At 40.3% G+C, this 14,383-nt stretch overlaps 1 protein-coding gene and 1 long non-coding RNA gene across 4 annotated transcripts in view; one reads left to right on the top strand and one right to left on the bottom strand.

Moving 5' to 3' along the window:
* LOC121494769 overlaps positions 1-14,383 on the bottom strand; it is a 150,591-nt gene that overhangs the window by 30,312 nt on the left and 105,896 nt on the right. The window lies entirely within an intron of this gene.
* The window catches only part of ADAMTSL1 (ADAMTS like 1), an 882,039-nt gene that overhangs the window by 776,306 nt on the left and 91,350 nt on the right, over positions 1-14,383 (top strand). For all 3 annotated transcript variants that reach the window (XM_041761627.1, XM_041761624.1, XM_041761625.1), the window contains one exon: positions 114-241. In XM_041761627.1, the coding sequence (XP_041617561.1) occupies positions 114-241 (128 nt within the window). The remainder of the gene's footprint in view (positions 1-113; positions 242-14,383) is intronic.

Below are 14,383 nucleotides of genomic sequence, written 5' to 3'. Positions count from 1 at the left end.
GCTCCATGCTGGGCATAGAGCCTGCTTTAAAGGCCTACTGCCTTACCAGTATTGAATGCCAAAAAGGAGTCAAATGACCTGATCAGGTCTCCATTTCTTTTCTGTTGCTCCAGGATTCTTCTACAGCCAGATGATTCCTTACAGATCCTGGCACCAGTGGAAGCTGATGTGGGTTTCTACACTTGTAATGCCACAAATGCCTTGGGATATGACTCTGTCTCCATTGCCGTCACATTAGCAGGTAACTTGAAAATCTTGTGTAGTTCAATTCAGAATGAAACCATTATTGAGTGTGTGCCTACCACATGCCCAGCAGGCCCAGGAACACATAGATTGATGAGATTCATACCCTACCTTCAGAGAGATTATAACCTATAGTTAAAATTAAATGGAGATGAGGTATATTAGGAGGAAGAATGAAATAAGTACTATAAATGATAACCTGAATGTGCAAGAACATTCATTCCATCTGGGATATATTAGAGTCAGAATGAGTGGATTTTGATAAGCAGAGATGGGGGAAATATTCCAGGAAGAAAGAACAACATGAACAAAGGAGTTGTGTACAAGTTCCATGTTAAGGAACACCAGTCATGACCTGAGATCATTGAATGCTCTTTTGAGATCCTGTCATTTCTGTGTTACACCTGTTGCAAAGAAGACTTTAAGACTCACAGGTAGTTAGAATTCTGTGGTCAGGATTTGGAGCAGGAGTGTTCTGTCCAATTCTGTTTTATTTCAACCTCTTGTTCTACTGCACCTGCCAATACTTTCCCTTTATCCATAGGGTTAGAAAACATTCTACACATGATGACTTAAGAAAACTGCTGTGCAGAGTACAGGGCCTCCTGAGGTTGTGGTCTTGTCATCATGTACTTTATAAAACCTCTCTTAACATAGGACACAATCCTTGCCTTTGAAACTAAAAAAAGACCTTAGGTACCAACTGTACCAGTGCCCTCATTTCTTAGAGGCCAGCTCACCTGAGGTCATGTAGTCACTCAGCTAGTTGTAGAGATAAGGGGACTGGGGCCTCCTGAATCCCAGCTCATTGTTCCCTCCACTTCCCCAATGATCCTCTCAAAGTACGATCCTTTTACTCAGATCTGGGCCATGCAGTCTTTCTGGCGGTATGTTGCATGTGTTCATATTTATTCTTTTCAATTGCTGCTCCCGTCAGATGATTCAGTAGATGCTAGAAAAGCCAACGTCACCCCACACTGACCTCATCGGTCCATGCTAGGATTATGTTGTCACACTGTTCTCTAGTCACACATGCTACTCCCTTGCATATCTGTTTAGCAACAGCATTTCTGCCCCCATGACCTAAGGCTGCTCTGGAAAGGGACCTTTAGCAGGAGGCTTTCCAGGGAAGATAAAAGTCAGCAGTGAATAAGGCAAGCTGAGATTACCCTGGGGTGGATTAAAGACTGATATTATTAATGCCCCCCCCCCTTTCTAGTGAGTAGAACATTTGCTTTACTCCTAATGTATTCCAGTTACGGTCTTTATTCCCCTCTTTATACAGAGTCCAGATGCTCAGCACCAATCTCCTAAAATCTCTTCTGCCTTCCACACTTCAACCTGCCTTAGCAAGGGCACTGCTGACATCCTTCCAATTGCTGGCAAATAATGTCTTTTACAGGATTAAGTCTCTTGTTTATGTTTATCCAGATATGGTTCAGCTCCATTACAGACTAAATACCCTTTGTTCACCTGAATTTAATACGATTAATGGAAACCTGTCTGGAATGAAGTAAGGCAATTGTAACATCAGACTTGTCTTCAGCTCTTTGAAGAAGCCCTATTGGAGGCTGCCAAAGTGTTCAAAGCCAGGAAAGAAAGAGCAGCCAAACAGACACTGGGGAATGGGAGAAAGAGGCTGGCCGATGAAGTAGATCACAGCCACCACACTTAGGGCTTATGGGACTATGTCCTTGAATTTCAGTGCTAGGCTTTGTTTAGGTCTGCTGGTGAATCTAATAGTCCCACTAAAAAATAAGCTTCAAAATGTATTTTAATGAGTTGCCTTAAGATTGCATTTGTGTCTTTAGCTGGGATTATCATCTATACTCATGGCATACCAGATCCTATTCTTCTTCTTCTTTTTTTAATTGATTTATTCATGAGAGACAGAGGGGGTGGGGGGAGGCAGAGACACAGGCAGAGGGAGAAGCAGGCTCCATGCAGGGAGCCCGACGTGGAACTCGATCCCGGGTCTCCAGGATCCCACCCTGGGCCAAAGGTGGCACTAAACCGCTGAGCCACCGGGGCTGCCCCCAAATCCTATTCTAAACACACCCCCCACCAAGTACTGAAGGGCCTTTAGCAATAACTAAGGCCTGAGTTTTATGCTCCATGATGCTTAGAGACTAGTGAAGGCAACAGATGCATACAGGACTACCTAGAATGGGGAGGTACTTATAGTTTCCTTCAAAGGTATGTTTCAAGATCCTGTGTAGTGATGTATAAAATACCACCCACTTAATACACTACGTTTAAGGGAAAAATGAGTGTCAAGCATTTCCGAATTTGTTTACCCATTATACTTCTTCCCTTGAACAAACCATATAACCTCACTGAGTGTTCATTCTCATCTATAAAAATGAAATTAATAATATCTTATGGGATTGTTGTGTATTAAATGAGATGGCATGTGTGAAAAAGCACTTAGCCCAATGCCAGTCACGTAGTTCACACTCAATAATCGCTGCGTTTTCTTTCTCTAGCTTTTCTAAAATGAAACACATCCTGAAAGCAATTCTAAAATGTGTAAAACATTAGTCCAACTTGGCTTCCATGTATTTTTCATTAGAAGTCTTCACACTGAAATTTTTCGAGTTTGGATTTAGGAACCAGTTCAGCTCACTTGCAATCTAATCTTCATGGTAAATCTCTGTGCTTCCATACTTCCAAAAACATTGCAGTTTTTGCTTTGGCTTCTGTATGGATTTTAGACTAGAAGGGGGGGAAAATCTTTTTGAAGTTCAAGATACTCAGGTGTCTCCATGATTTTGTAAGGAAGGTATAAATTTTGGTCTTCCAGTGTGCCTGAGATTGACCAGAAGTGGGGAAACTTGTTCATAATAATTCACAAGAGCAGGCACAGCAAGACAATTAAGCCTGAGGGCTCAGTAGCCTGTAGTCTGGATTGGAATCCTGGCTCTGTCACTTCCTGACTGTATAATCTCGAGCAACTTCTTTGCTCTCTCTGACTTGGCTTCTTCATTTGTTAAATGGTAAAAGAAGTAGTACTTGATTCAGACATTTGGGTGAAGATTGAGTACATTCATTCATATAAAATGCTTATAATTGTGCACTCAATATTTGTTAGCTACTATTATTGTGAAGATAATGCACAAAACAAAAGCCAAGTTATTTTTACAGTAGGGGAGACTCCTTTTCAGAAACCAGAATGCTCACAAATGCTTTGTAGAGTACCTCACCTTCCATGTCTCCATGCCAGCCTGGGAAGTTGAATTAACCATCTGTGAAAAGCTAGACTTCCTGGATTCGGAGCCAGGCAGACAGCTTGTGGTAGGGAATATTTCACATGGCCCTGTTGTATGCTCCTTGGCCCACAACCAGACCTCTTCCATTGAGTTGTCCCATCCTCTGGATTGACTGTGTTGTCAGTTCTGCCTCTCAGATTCATTTTAGGTCCATCGCTACTCTGTACACAATTTTTCTTTAAATATGTAAACACCATTCAGCTTCAGGCATGCTATTACTGCCAAACCCTTCCTTGGTCTTCCATATTTGGGCTTGTAAAATATTATCTTTAGTATCCTTTTGTTTTTCTCCACACTCATCCATTACATATTGATTTATCTGTAAGTCTCAGAGATTTGAGAGTACTTTGCAAGTATTTTGCTAGTGTGTCTCTGCTTGGAAATGGCCAGCATTTCCTTGTCACCCTCACTGGTTCAGAATGGAAGCTCACAGCCCAGGTAAACACAGGGCCTCAAAATTCCTTCCTGTCCTGAACTGATTTAAGTAAATACCTCTTTCACTGATCAGAATGTAGATGACAGTAACATACAGTGGATGGGATGGCAATAAGGGGTAGGAAGGAGTATAAGAATGTCCCCAAAATATCACATCCCTAACATTTTGAAGTATTGATTGCTGTAAACCAGGTATAGATGATTCTAGGTGAAGTAGGGTTTCAAGTGTGCACAGAGATGGGCACAAAGACGGGAGAGCCATTGTGACTAGTCAGATTCAACACTCAGCCAGGTTGCTCAGAAACCTTCCCATCTGAATGGCAAAGGCAGGGTTTTGAAGGAAAGCAGTAGTTTCCTGGTAAATTGTTTCAGTCTGGATCCATGGAGGTTAGCTCTACTTACCAATGCAGATGAGTCCTATCCAGGTGTAGACCATGGATGAGGTCATAGCCATAAGGGAAACGTTTTTGGTTGTCATTGATTTTATAAGATCACAAAAGAGATACTGTAAGGCCTGCCTGACATCATCACTGGAAAATGAGAAGAAGATGAGGGATGAGCATATCTTTCATTGAAAGGAGAGAATACAGATGAGCTCATCTGAAGTTTTCACAGGAAGAGAGAGACAGAAAATATTTCTCCTTTCCTGGCATGCTTTTCTGCTTTTTTATGAGTTGAATAGCTGACACATACTGTGTCTAATAAAGAGATCACAGAAAATAAAATAAAAGGAAAATAAAAATAAAAGGCAGTTGTCCTTGAAATTCTTCTTTCTCTACCCTCCCCATCATGATTTAGTAGCTGTAATAAAAGGCAAGCAGTTTTCTAAGGTTCTTATAACATAAGCCATTTCAGATTGGCATTTCTGAAATTTTTATCCAGCAATTCTATTAACCAGAGGTGGACTTTGCTTCACAGACAGTTAGACTCAGAGAGGGTCCTGCCACCAGTGGCAAAGACAGAAAAAGGAAGGTTTTCTCCAGTGTACTAGATCAAAGGGAAAGGTAGACAAGTTTGGCTATATTTCATATGGTGCTCTGAACAACAGGGTAATGGCCATTGACTAATCCAGCCTGCCATCAAGGGATTTTATGTCCTTAAGTTTTGTTCAGTATCTACAAATGTGAAGCATGCCCACTAAAGAGCCCTAGCTTTTATAGAATAGATAAGAATATAGCAGGAGAATCCTACCAACTTCCTCTGCTCCTCAGTAGACTAAAGGAAACAAAGAAGTACCAATGATCCAAGCTAGCCCATCTCAGATTCTGAAAAAGTGATTCTCAAAAAAGTCTATCCAAAGGAATGAGGGAAGGATGCATGGTTGGGGAGATAGTGGAATATAGCATATCCTGGGTTAGTTGTTTCTAGGAGAGGCTGCAGCATTACATGATTGTACTATGTATGAGGTCCCTTTTGTTGAGAATTCTGCACTGGAACATGTAAAAGCAGTGAGGACAGCACCACTTGCTGCCTCAGTTTTCCAAGGAATTATCAACTTCAACTGAATCATTAGAAGAGGTGGCATGGCATGCTGGCATTGGCAAAAGATATCTTTAGAGAATGGTATTGAAAACTATTGAGAGAGGGGAGGGAAGCCATACAGCCTGGGAATGTTCCAAAGAGGAGTCTAAGCCATGACCATTTTCAAAAGACCCTGCAAAAAAAAAAAAAAAAAGACCCTGCAATATTTACGCTAAAGTCACACCAACTGAAGGATAGCAAGGCCAAAGAAATTTCAATTCCCTCTCATTTTTTGTGCCAGATAATTAGTAGTCACAATGGCTCAGATGGTGGTCTCAGGGTCCTGAGATTGAGCCCCACATCTGGCTCCATGCTAAACATGGAGTCTGCTTGAGATTCTCTCTTCCTCTCCCTCTGCCCCTCCTGCTCTCTAAAATCAATCAATCAATCAATCAATAAAAAAAGAATCGATAAAAAGATTTATTGAGATATAATTCACATATTACATAGGTCAGCTGTTTACAGTATACAATTCAATGGCTTCTAGTACATCCAACAGCATGCTCTTTTTAGAGCATTTTCATTATCCCAAAAATAAACCCCAAGCCTCTTAGCCATCAGTCCCCAATCCTCCCATTTCCTCCTGCTCTAGGCAACCACTTATACACTATGTGTCCATTGATCTGCCTGTTCTGGATGTTTCATATCAATGGAATCATACAACACTAGTCATTTGTTACCAACTTTCATTTAGCATAGTTTTTCAGCATCATCCACAATGTAGCATATATGCTAAATTTTTTATGGTGGAATAATATTCTGTTGTATGAATATACCACATTTTAGTCATTCATCATTTGATGGATATTTGGATTGTTTTTACTTTTTGGCTATTGTGAATAATGTTGCAGTGAACGTTCATGTGCAAGTTTTTGTATGGACATATATTTTCCTTCTCTTCCACCTCCACTGCCATATACCCTCCTCTTCCACCTGGAAGTGGAATTGCTGGTTCATGGGCCACATTTGGATTTAACTTTTTGGGAAATTACCAACTGTGTTCCAAAGTAGCTTCACCATGGTACATTTCCAGGGTTCCAGTTTCTCCACATCCTCAACAATGCTTATCATCCTTTTTTTATTACTATTATAACCAGGCTCACAAATGAGAAGTAATATTTCACAGTGATTTTAATTTATATTTCCCTAATGATTAATGATGTCAAGTATCTTTTTTGTGCTCATTAGTCACTTATATAATTTTTTGTTGTGGTTATAACTTTGTTAAAACAACACAAGTATATAATCTGACAGTTCTCTAGGTCAAGAGTTTAGTATAGTCTCACAGGATAAAATCAAGATGTCAACAGCCTGCATTCCTTTCTGAAAGCTCTAGGGGAGGATGTTTTTTTTTGTTTGTTTTTTTGTTTTTTGTTTTTTGTTTTTTGCTCAGTTGGGTTGTTGGCAATACTTAGTTCCTTGTAACCTAGGACTGTGGTCCCTGTTTCGTTACTGACAATGAACTGAGTGCCATTCCCAGATTCTAGAGGCTACTGTATTCTTTGGCATTTGGCTCTCTTTATCCATCTTTAAAGCTAAAAATGGTGGACTGAGCCCTTCTCATGTTGCTTCTTTCTGACAAACTTCCTATGTCTCCCTCTTCTGATTTTAAGAGCTCATATGATAGGCTGGGCCCACCTAAATACTTAAAATAATCTCCCTATTTTAAGGTCAGCTGATTAGCAGCCTTAGTTTCCTTTTTGCCATGTAGCATAACATAGACAGTTTTTCCAAATTTAGGTTGTAGACATCTTGGGAAGGACAGAGCATTATTCTGCCTACCATACCCTGTCTGAAGGGCACAGCTCATTTTCATCAAACTGTTGCCATAGAAAAATCCAAATTTAATGTATATAGACTTTCTAATTTTTCCAGAGAAGCCAAACCAAAGGGCACATGCGCACACGCGAGCGCATGCACACACACACACACACACACACACACACACACACACCATTTTTAATTCCTCCATTTTTAACTGAGCCCAACTAATTCAAACTTGTGAAAGCTTATTTTCAAGCTAAACATGTCTGTGCTGTGAACATAGCCTGGAGGTTGCCAGTACCCTCTGGTCAAATCTTCCATTTTCTGTATTCTCTGATCAGATATTGCACCACATTTCCCAGTGTAGTCAGCGTATTACGCAAAGTGTAATAATTTATTTTATTAGATTGCACTAACTAAAACCAGGTAATGATTTGGATGAAAGAGAAACATTTATTTTTTACTATTACAAAAAAAGGAAGCTTATTGTAATAAAGGAGCAAGTAAGATTCTAAGGAAAGTATTTGCCTCATTACAAAATTTAGAAGCAGATTTAGAACTATAAATCCATGTCCTTATTATAAACAGAGGGGTTTTAAGTAGATACACACCAGGTCTCTTGAAGACCTAAGAGTTCTATGAATTTCTTACATACAAATCAAAAACAGCAGGCCCTCTGCCACCACCACTACCAGCTATAATAAACTCCCCTTACCTGAAATTCAAACATTTACAAATTTACTTCCTTTATCTTTGGGAGACTAGATGACCAAATTGCAAAGAAGTACAGCTTTTGCCAGTGATGTCTTGGAAAAATAACAAGTAAGAGGAAAGGTTCCCAGAGGACTGGTGATGAGAAAGGGTACCAGGCAACAGAGTGGACTGAAAGGTCTGATGCCAACTCTCAGGTCAGGATGTCGAAGTGAAGTGAAGGAGACCCTACATGAGAGACAGTGGGATAGAAAGGAGTTAAAAACCCCTGAGCTATAAAATGTGAAAGGCATTTGGAAGGAGAACCAGACTAAGAAAAAAAATCATGCATTTCAATATAACTATTATCTGTAACAAAGCGACTCTTGTTGAAATTGCCAGGTAGCCAGATCCTGAAAAGTTTCTGGCTAGCAATGGGATGGTGACTGGTAATACTCAGTAATCGTCATTACTCATTTCAGATGTATAAGATGTTGTTGGTCTTTATAAGGGCTTTCATGGAATCACACTGATCATGATCCCTTAAACATTATTTAACTCACAAGTCTCAAATTCTTCAACTGGGAATTCTCACTTCAGGGGGGTTTTGCAGATTAACGCCAGTGGCCATTGTGGGAAACCTATGATAACTGCAGAGGTGAGCATCTCTTAAGGAATTGTTTTGATATTCCCACTTATTACAAGGCATTATTCATTGATTAAATCTGGATTGAATGCAGTTTGTTTAGTTTTAGATGTTGAAAGTGTGTGAAATGTATAACACCTCATTGCTGTTTATTCTAATATTTTCATTAGTGGATGTCACTACCTTATTCACCTTCTCTGGAGTTGAAATTTGGGGCCGCTGTGGATATCACAGCTGGCTTCCTAAATAGTGACGTGGGGGTCCCCAGCAAGTCAGCCTGGCATACTTGGTCTCACAGCCTCTCTGCAAATAGCTACTTTCTTGGGATCTCCAATGAGACCAGCACTGGGGTGATGTTTAAGCTCTCTGTGTCTATCAGATGCTGATGGTATTTTCGGGAGTATCCTTACTTCTTCTAATTATCCTGAAACCTTCACAGTTCTTCAATATAGAAGCAGTTGAGCTCCTTCTCAATAACAGATTTGATCCTACTCCTTTTTCCTGTCCTTCTTTCTTTTCTTTAAATTTTTCCTTTCTGTTTTCTTAGTTCGTCAACACCCGTCATAACATTTTTTCTTTGTTTTAGCAAAGCTGATACCAATGATCACTAACATTTATTCCAACCTCACACTGTGCTGTGGAATCGCTCTAACAGTTTCACGTGCATGGATGTACTTATTCCTCTCTACAGCCACAGAAGTAGAAAACCAAAGCAAGAAGAGATTAAATAACTTGCCCAGTCCTCATGCATGTAACCCATAATCCATACCTGAGTGGTTCCCTAGCAGGACTCTGACAATCACTAGTTGACACTTCAGAATCTCAGTCCTTGCTATTTGGTAGTCTCCAAACCTGCCACCTGCTGTGCCTGTTTTTGTTACAGCCCTGTACCCCAGCCATCCTTGACATGTCTCACTCTGCCTGGGGACACATGCAAGTACACACTTCCTAGCATAGATTACCTCCAGCTCCACAGTTAAAATCACAAGTCTTTGAAGTACGATTCATTTTCATTTTTTTAGGGTTTTATTTATGTATTCATGAGAGACACAGAGAGCACGAGGCAGAGATATAGGCAGAGGAAGAAGCAGGCTTCATGCAGGGAGCCCGATGCGGAACTCGATCCCGGGACTCCAGGATCATGCCCTGAGCCAAAGGCAGATGCTTAACTGCTGAGCCACCCAGTCATCCCACGATTCATTTTTCAGTGGCCAGTAATGGCAATCAAATGATATGTGTGACTCAATGTCAGAAGAATCCAAAGAAAATCCATTTGATTCATTTAATGAGTCAATAAATATTCACTAAGCCTGGGTTAATTAACATTTGCTAACTACTATAACAAACCAAACCACAAATAATGATGGCTAAAATATGATAGGTTATTTCTTGTTCACACAAAGTCTAAGTAAATTAGTGCTCAAAAGGGATTTTGTAGGTTGAGTCAAGAAGTGGCATTCTTCTCACATCCCAGCAGCTAGAACTTGGTACCTTGCTTATGCCTTCCCAGCAAAGAGGCTGGGAAATGACCTAGCTATATGACCAGGAAGAAGAAAAGAGTTTGGTTAGTAGCAAATCAGTATCAGCCATGGATTGTAAAATGGAAGGCATCATGCTGTTAAAAACAAAATTCCTCTTAGCAGAGGCCTGGACTTGGGCCCTGAGAAAAAGTTACTTACAATGCTCTCTGTTCTTGGCTGCACTCAAAAAACAAACCTTCCATCTCCTCTGGCTCCTCTCTCAATCACCTTTATGCTGGGCCAAAGATATTTTTCAGGCACATATGTTCAGATTTTTTTTCCCATTGGGTTTTGATTTTACCCAGAGTCACACATGCAGGAAAGAGGCATGAGCCAGAGCCCAGATTATACACAGGAATGTATTTCTGAGCATTTGCTCCTGGGCTGCTCATTTGTCCATGCCTGTCTCTCCACTGGATCATCCTTCAGGGTAAGGACAGTGCCTGGATGCCCAAACACCTTTGCTGTAAGGGCATCATGATGCAACACATTGTTGGATACTGACACACAAGGTTTAGCTATGCCTCACATTCACCCTTTGGACAAGGGATGCCCTCGCTTACCAGTAGTGAGGCTCTATTTCCCCTGTTCCACGTTACTTATAACAGGAACCATAATCCAATAGCTAAGGGGTATGAGGTCTGAACTGAACAAAAACGGTTCTCTTAATGCTTCTATTTCTGGGTACAACTCTCTCAGCCTGGCTTTTTTCCTTGTATTAGTCCCAATAAATGGAAACACTTTCCTCTGTTTCCATTTCTTTGTTTTTCTTAGGCATATAAAATGAGGCATAACCTCCTTCTGTATAGCTCTTACTCATCTGTAACACGAATTCATAGATTAAATGAAAGAATCATCTATAAACCCTATCAGTTCACATCAGGTTGCAGCACACATGCAATCTGCAGGCTGAGCTGACTTGCAGAAGAGAGTAGCCACCAGCAGTGCATGCCCATAGGCCTGACAGCCCAGGCATGGCTCACACTGCAGACGCCCTGCTATCACGGCCTACTCTTGAGGCCCAGCCCACTCTTGTGGTACTTACAGCATGCAATTACCTTTTGTGTTTTTTTAGCACTGCCTCAGCACAAGCATATAATTTATCACTTCACTCTCTCTCTACATCTCTATTTTTTTCTTCTTAGGTAACCTCCATAATTAAAGTCAGACTCATTAATGTGACTCTAATCAGACACAAACCTAGGCATGGCATCATATAGCAGCATTCACTTATTAAGTCATCATCCAAGTGTTCTATAATAGGCTCATATTTTTGTTGTTATTGTTGTTGTTGTTAGTTGACCATTAAAATCAGAGCTCCAACTTGAAAATCTCAAATAGAGAACTAGTAGTGTTCTCTCAGAAGAAATCTCCCAACTCACCAGGAATCAGAGAAATCAGTTACAGAAAAACTAAAAGGGTGTAATTTGTTGATAATCAAACCTGGCTGTGTATCAGAATTACCTAAGAACTTGTTAAAAATAGAGATTGTAGCTTCCATCCCAGAACAGACAACTCTATCAGGAGTCTGAACTTTGTCCTGGAGAAGCCTCTGCTTCTGCATACTGGCATGGGATGGTTACATACACTGGATGAAACCATCTTCTTGGCAACCATGAAGGAGCAAATCAAAAGGCACTTGAAACTCTCTCATGGCTGACTTGTTCTTGGGACAGGGAGAACCTTCATGTCCCAAGTCAAAGTTGTGACCCTGTGTACTGGTTTTAAACCACCTGAGATTCAAATGTAGTAGATCCAGAATGGGACTCAAGAATAGATACAAGTTTTCTCTAATCTATATAAGAGGTTGAGTGGTTAAAAAGCATTCTTTTCACTGTATATTTCCATTGATTATAAATACTTGGGTAACTTTGTGATTTGTCTTAACAATGGATCATGAAGGTAATGAGAAACATACAAGTAGCCTATGCTAACGACAGCCCTTCCAGTGATAGGACAAAAGGCCATTACTTTTGAGCAAAAGCTCAATATAATTAATTAAGAGCTGGATTTAATTCAGTGACATTTGAATTTTATAGCTATACACTTGCAGCTATAAAAACCACCTTTATTATTATTAAAATTCCTATAGGAAAAATAACCTAGTAATTGTGAGTCTGAAACTCTCTGGTCCCTAACCTACTTTTCTGCATTGGCGCAGTTGTTTTTATTACATGGTGAGGCAATGTGTAGTAGAGCAGGACAGATTATGTTTTTAATAAGTACCCTGGGAGTTCTGAGGCAGCCAGTCCACAGGCAACGACTTGAGATCCCCTATAATAAGCACTGGACTTTAGGTAAAAAATCCAGGGTCAAGTTTAGCCCTACTCAGTGTAGTTCTGTGGCTTTGGACAATCCATGAAGCCTCCCTGAACCTAAGTTTCTTGATTGCATAAAAGAAATATTTTACCTGCCTTGTTATGAGAGCAAAACCAAATTCAGATAATACATGTAGCACACCATATGCACACATATTTTCACTTACTAGATATTTATTGAGGACCTACCATCTGCCAGGACTAGGTAGTAGGAATGAAAAAGAGGACAAGAGAGATGTGATCTTTTATGGAGGCTACGTGATGAGGGATGGGGGGACAGAAAATACACAAATGAATTATAAATTCTGATAATTCTTTGCTTATAAAGAAAATTAAGTTGGTGGTGAGATACGTAATGATTGGCCAGGGATAAGGGGATATGTGCTTTAGATGGGGTGGTTAGGAAAGGCCTCACTAGGAGATATTACTTGTACTGAGCAACCACAGGAAGGAAAGGCCTCACTAGGAGATATTACTTGTACTGAGCAACCACAGGAAGACAGTGATGTAGAAGTCTATAGCTGGAGGATGGCAGGGGAAGGGAAGAGCCATGGTAAATGAGCTGATGTTTTAGAGGAAGGGAAAGGAGACCAGTGTGACTGGAGCAGTGATAGACAAGGACTGTGTCCTCAGTGAGGTAGAAGAGGTTGACAGATGATCATATAGGGGACACAGATGGTCAAGAGCTTAAAATTTTGTTCTAATTGTACTGATAACACACTAGATAATTTAACTCAAGCAGTTAGATGGATTATCTTATTTGTGTTTGAGAAGGATCACTCTAGCTGACACAAGTAGTGAAAGACAAGTGGAAGTGAGACCAGTTAGGCTCTGCAGCAGTGCAGCCAGAGAAGGTAGCAGCTTCAGATCCTAGTGACAGAGGGGATCACAGGATTAGATTTAGGGTATATTTACCAGTTAGAGCTGGAGAGCTTCCTGCCAGTAGGGAGGTAAGGTATATAACCCAAGATTTATCAGTGTCATTGCAGCGGTGTCCCTCTATTATCACCCTGCATTACTCTCAGAAACCGTAGTACAAAGTCATTCATCTTCACATCAAGTTATACATAGTCTCAAATATACGGAATATAGGTGAAATAAGGGGAAGATCCCTAAACAGTCAAAACAGATATGGAGAACCTGTGCACATTGTCAAAACTCACTCAAGTTTCTGCCTTTGACCATAGTTTTAATGAGCCTAATAACGTAGAGCACAATTAAAAGGGGAGAGGGGAAGAAAGAGGGACAGCTTGTAACAGGAGGCTGTGTGACAGTGCAAGCAAGAATAATGGATAAATAGATGAGGGATAAAACAAAAAGTAGAAAGTAGAAAAAACAGGTTAAAGGGTTGAATTGAATTATGGTCTTCTTCACAGTTAATGAAGGAACAGAAGAATGAAAACCATCACAGAGTGTCCTATATAACATGGTTAAAACAAAATCCATTTGCCTTACAAAGAATTAAGTACAAGGTATATAAAAATGATTTCATGTGGACCCTTATTTCCCCAGGGTGCTCAATAAATGATTCTTTTCATTGTATTTTGTGGTCATGTATACAAAGTGCTGGATTTTTCTCCCCAGCTGATAAAGGTCTATTAAAATGTAATGTATACAGAACTTCTACTCCTGGGAGGATGGCATAGACCCACTTTTTCCCATCCTTCTTGCTAAATACAACTAAAATCCACAGAGATTACACATGAAACAACCTGAAGAATACTAAAAAGTGGAGAAGAGAGCTAGAGGCTTTGGGAACTGAGTAACTACACAACTGTTCCTTCCTCAGGTTTTCTTTTAGCCTTTCAGTTCCCAAACTTGTAGCTGAAGAAGCCAGCCATTAGGAAAGGCAATAAGAACACGTACAAAAGAATGCTTCAACCAGAGACTGCTCTTGCTAGCCAAGGAACAGGAAAGGAGTGGCCTAACAAGACAGAAAACTTTTGGGAAGCTCTACTTCAAAACAATATACTGTAT

This window comes from Vulpes lagopus, chromosome 7, assembly GCF_018345385.1.
Source record: "Vulpes lagopus strain Blue_001 chromosome 7, ASM1834538v1, whole genome shotgun sequence".
NCBI classification, from domain to species: domain Eukaryota; kingdom Metazoa; phylum Chordata; class Mammalia; order Carnivora; family Canidae; genus Vulpes; species Vulpes lagopus.
The sequence above is the reverse complement of the archived record's forward strand: the minus strand, read 5'-3'. Positions and strand labels throughout refer to the sequence as shown.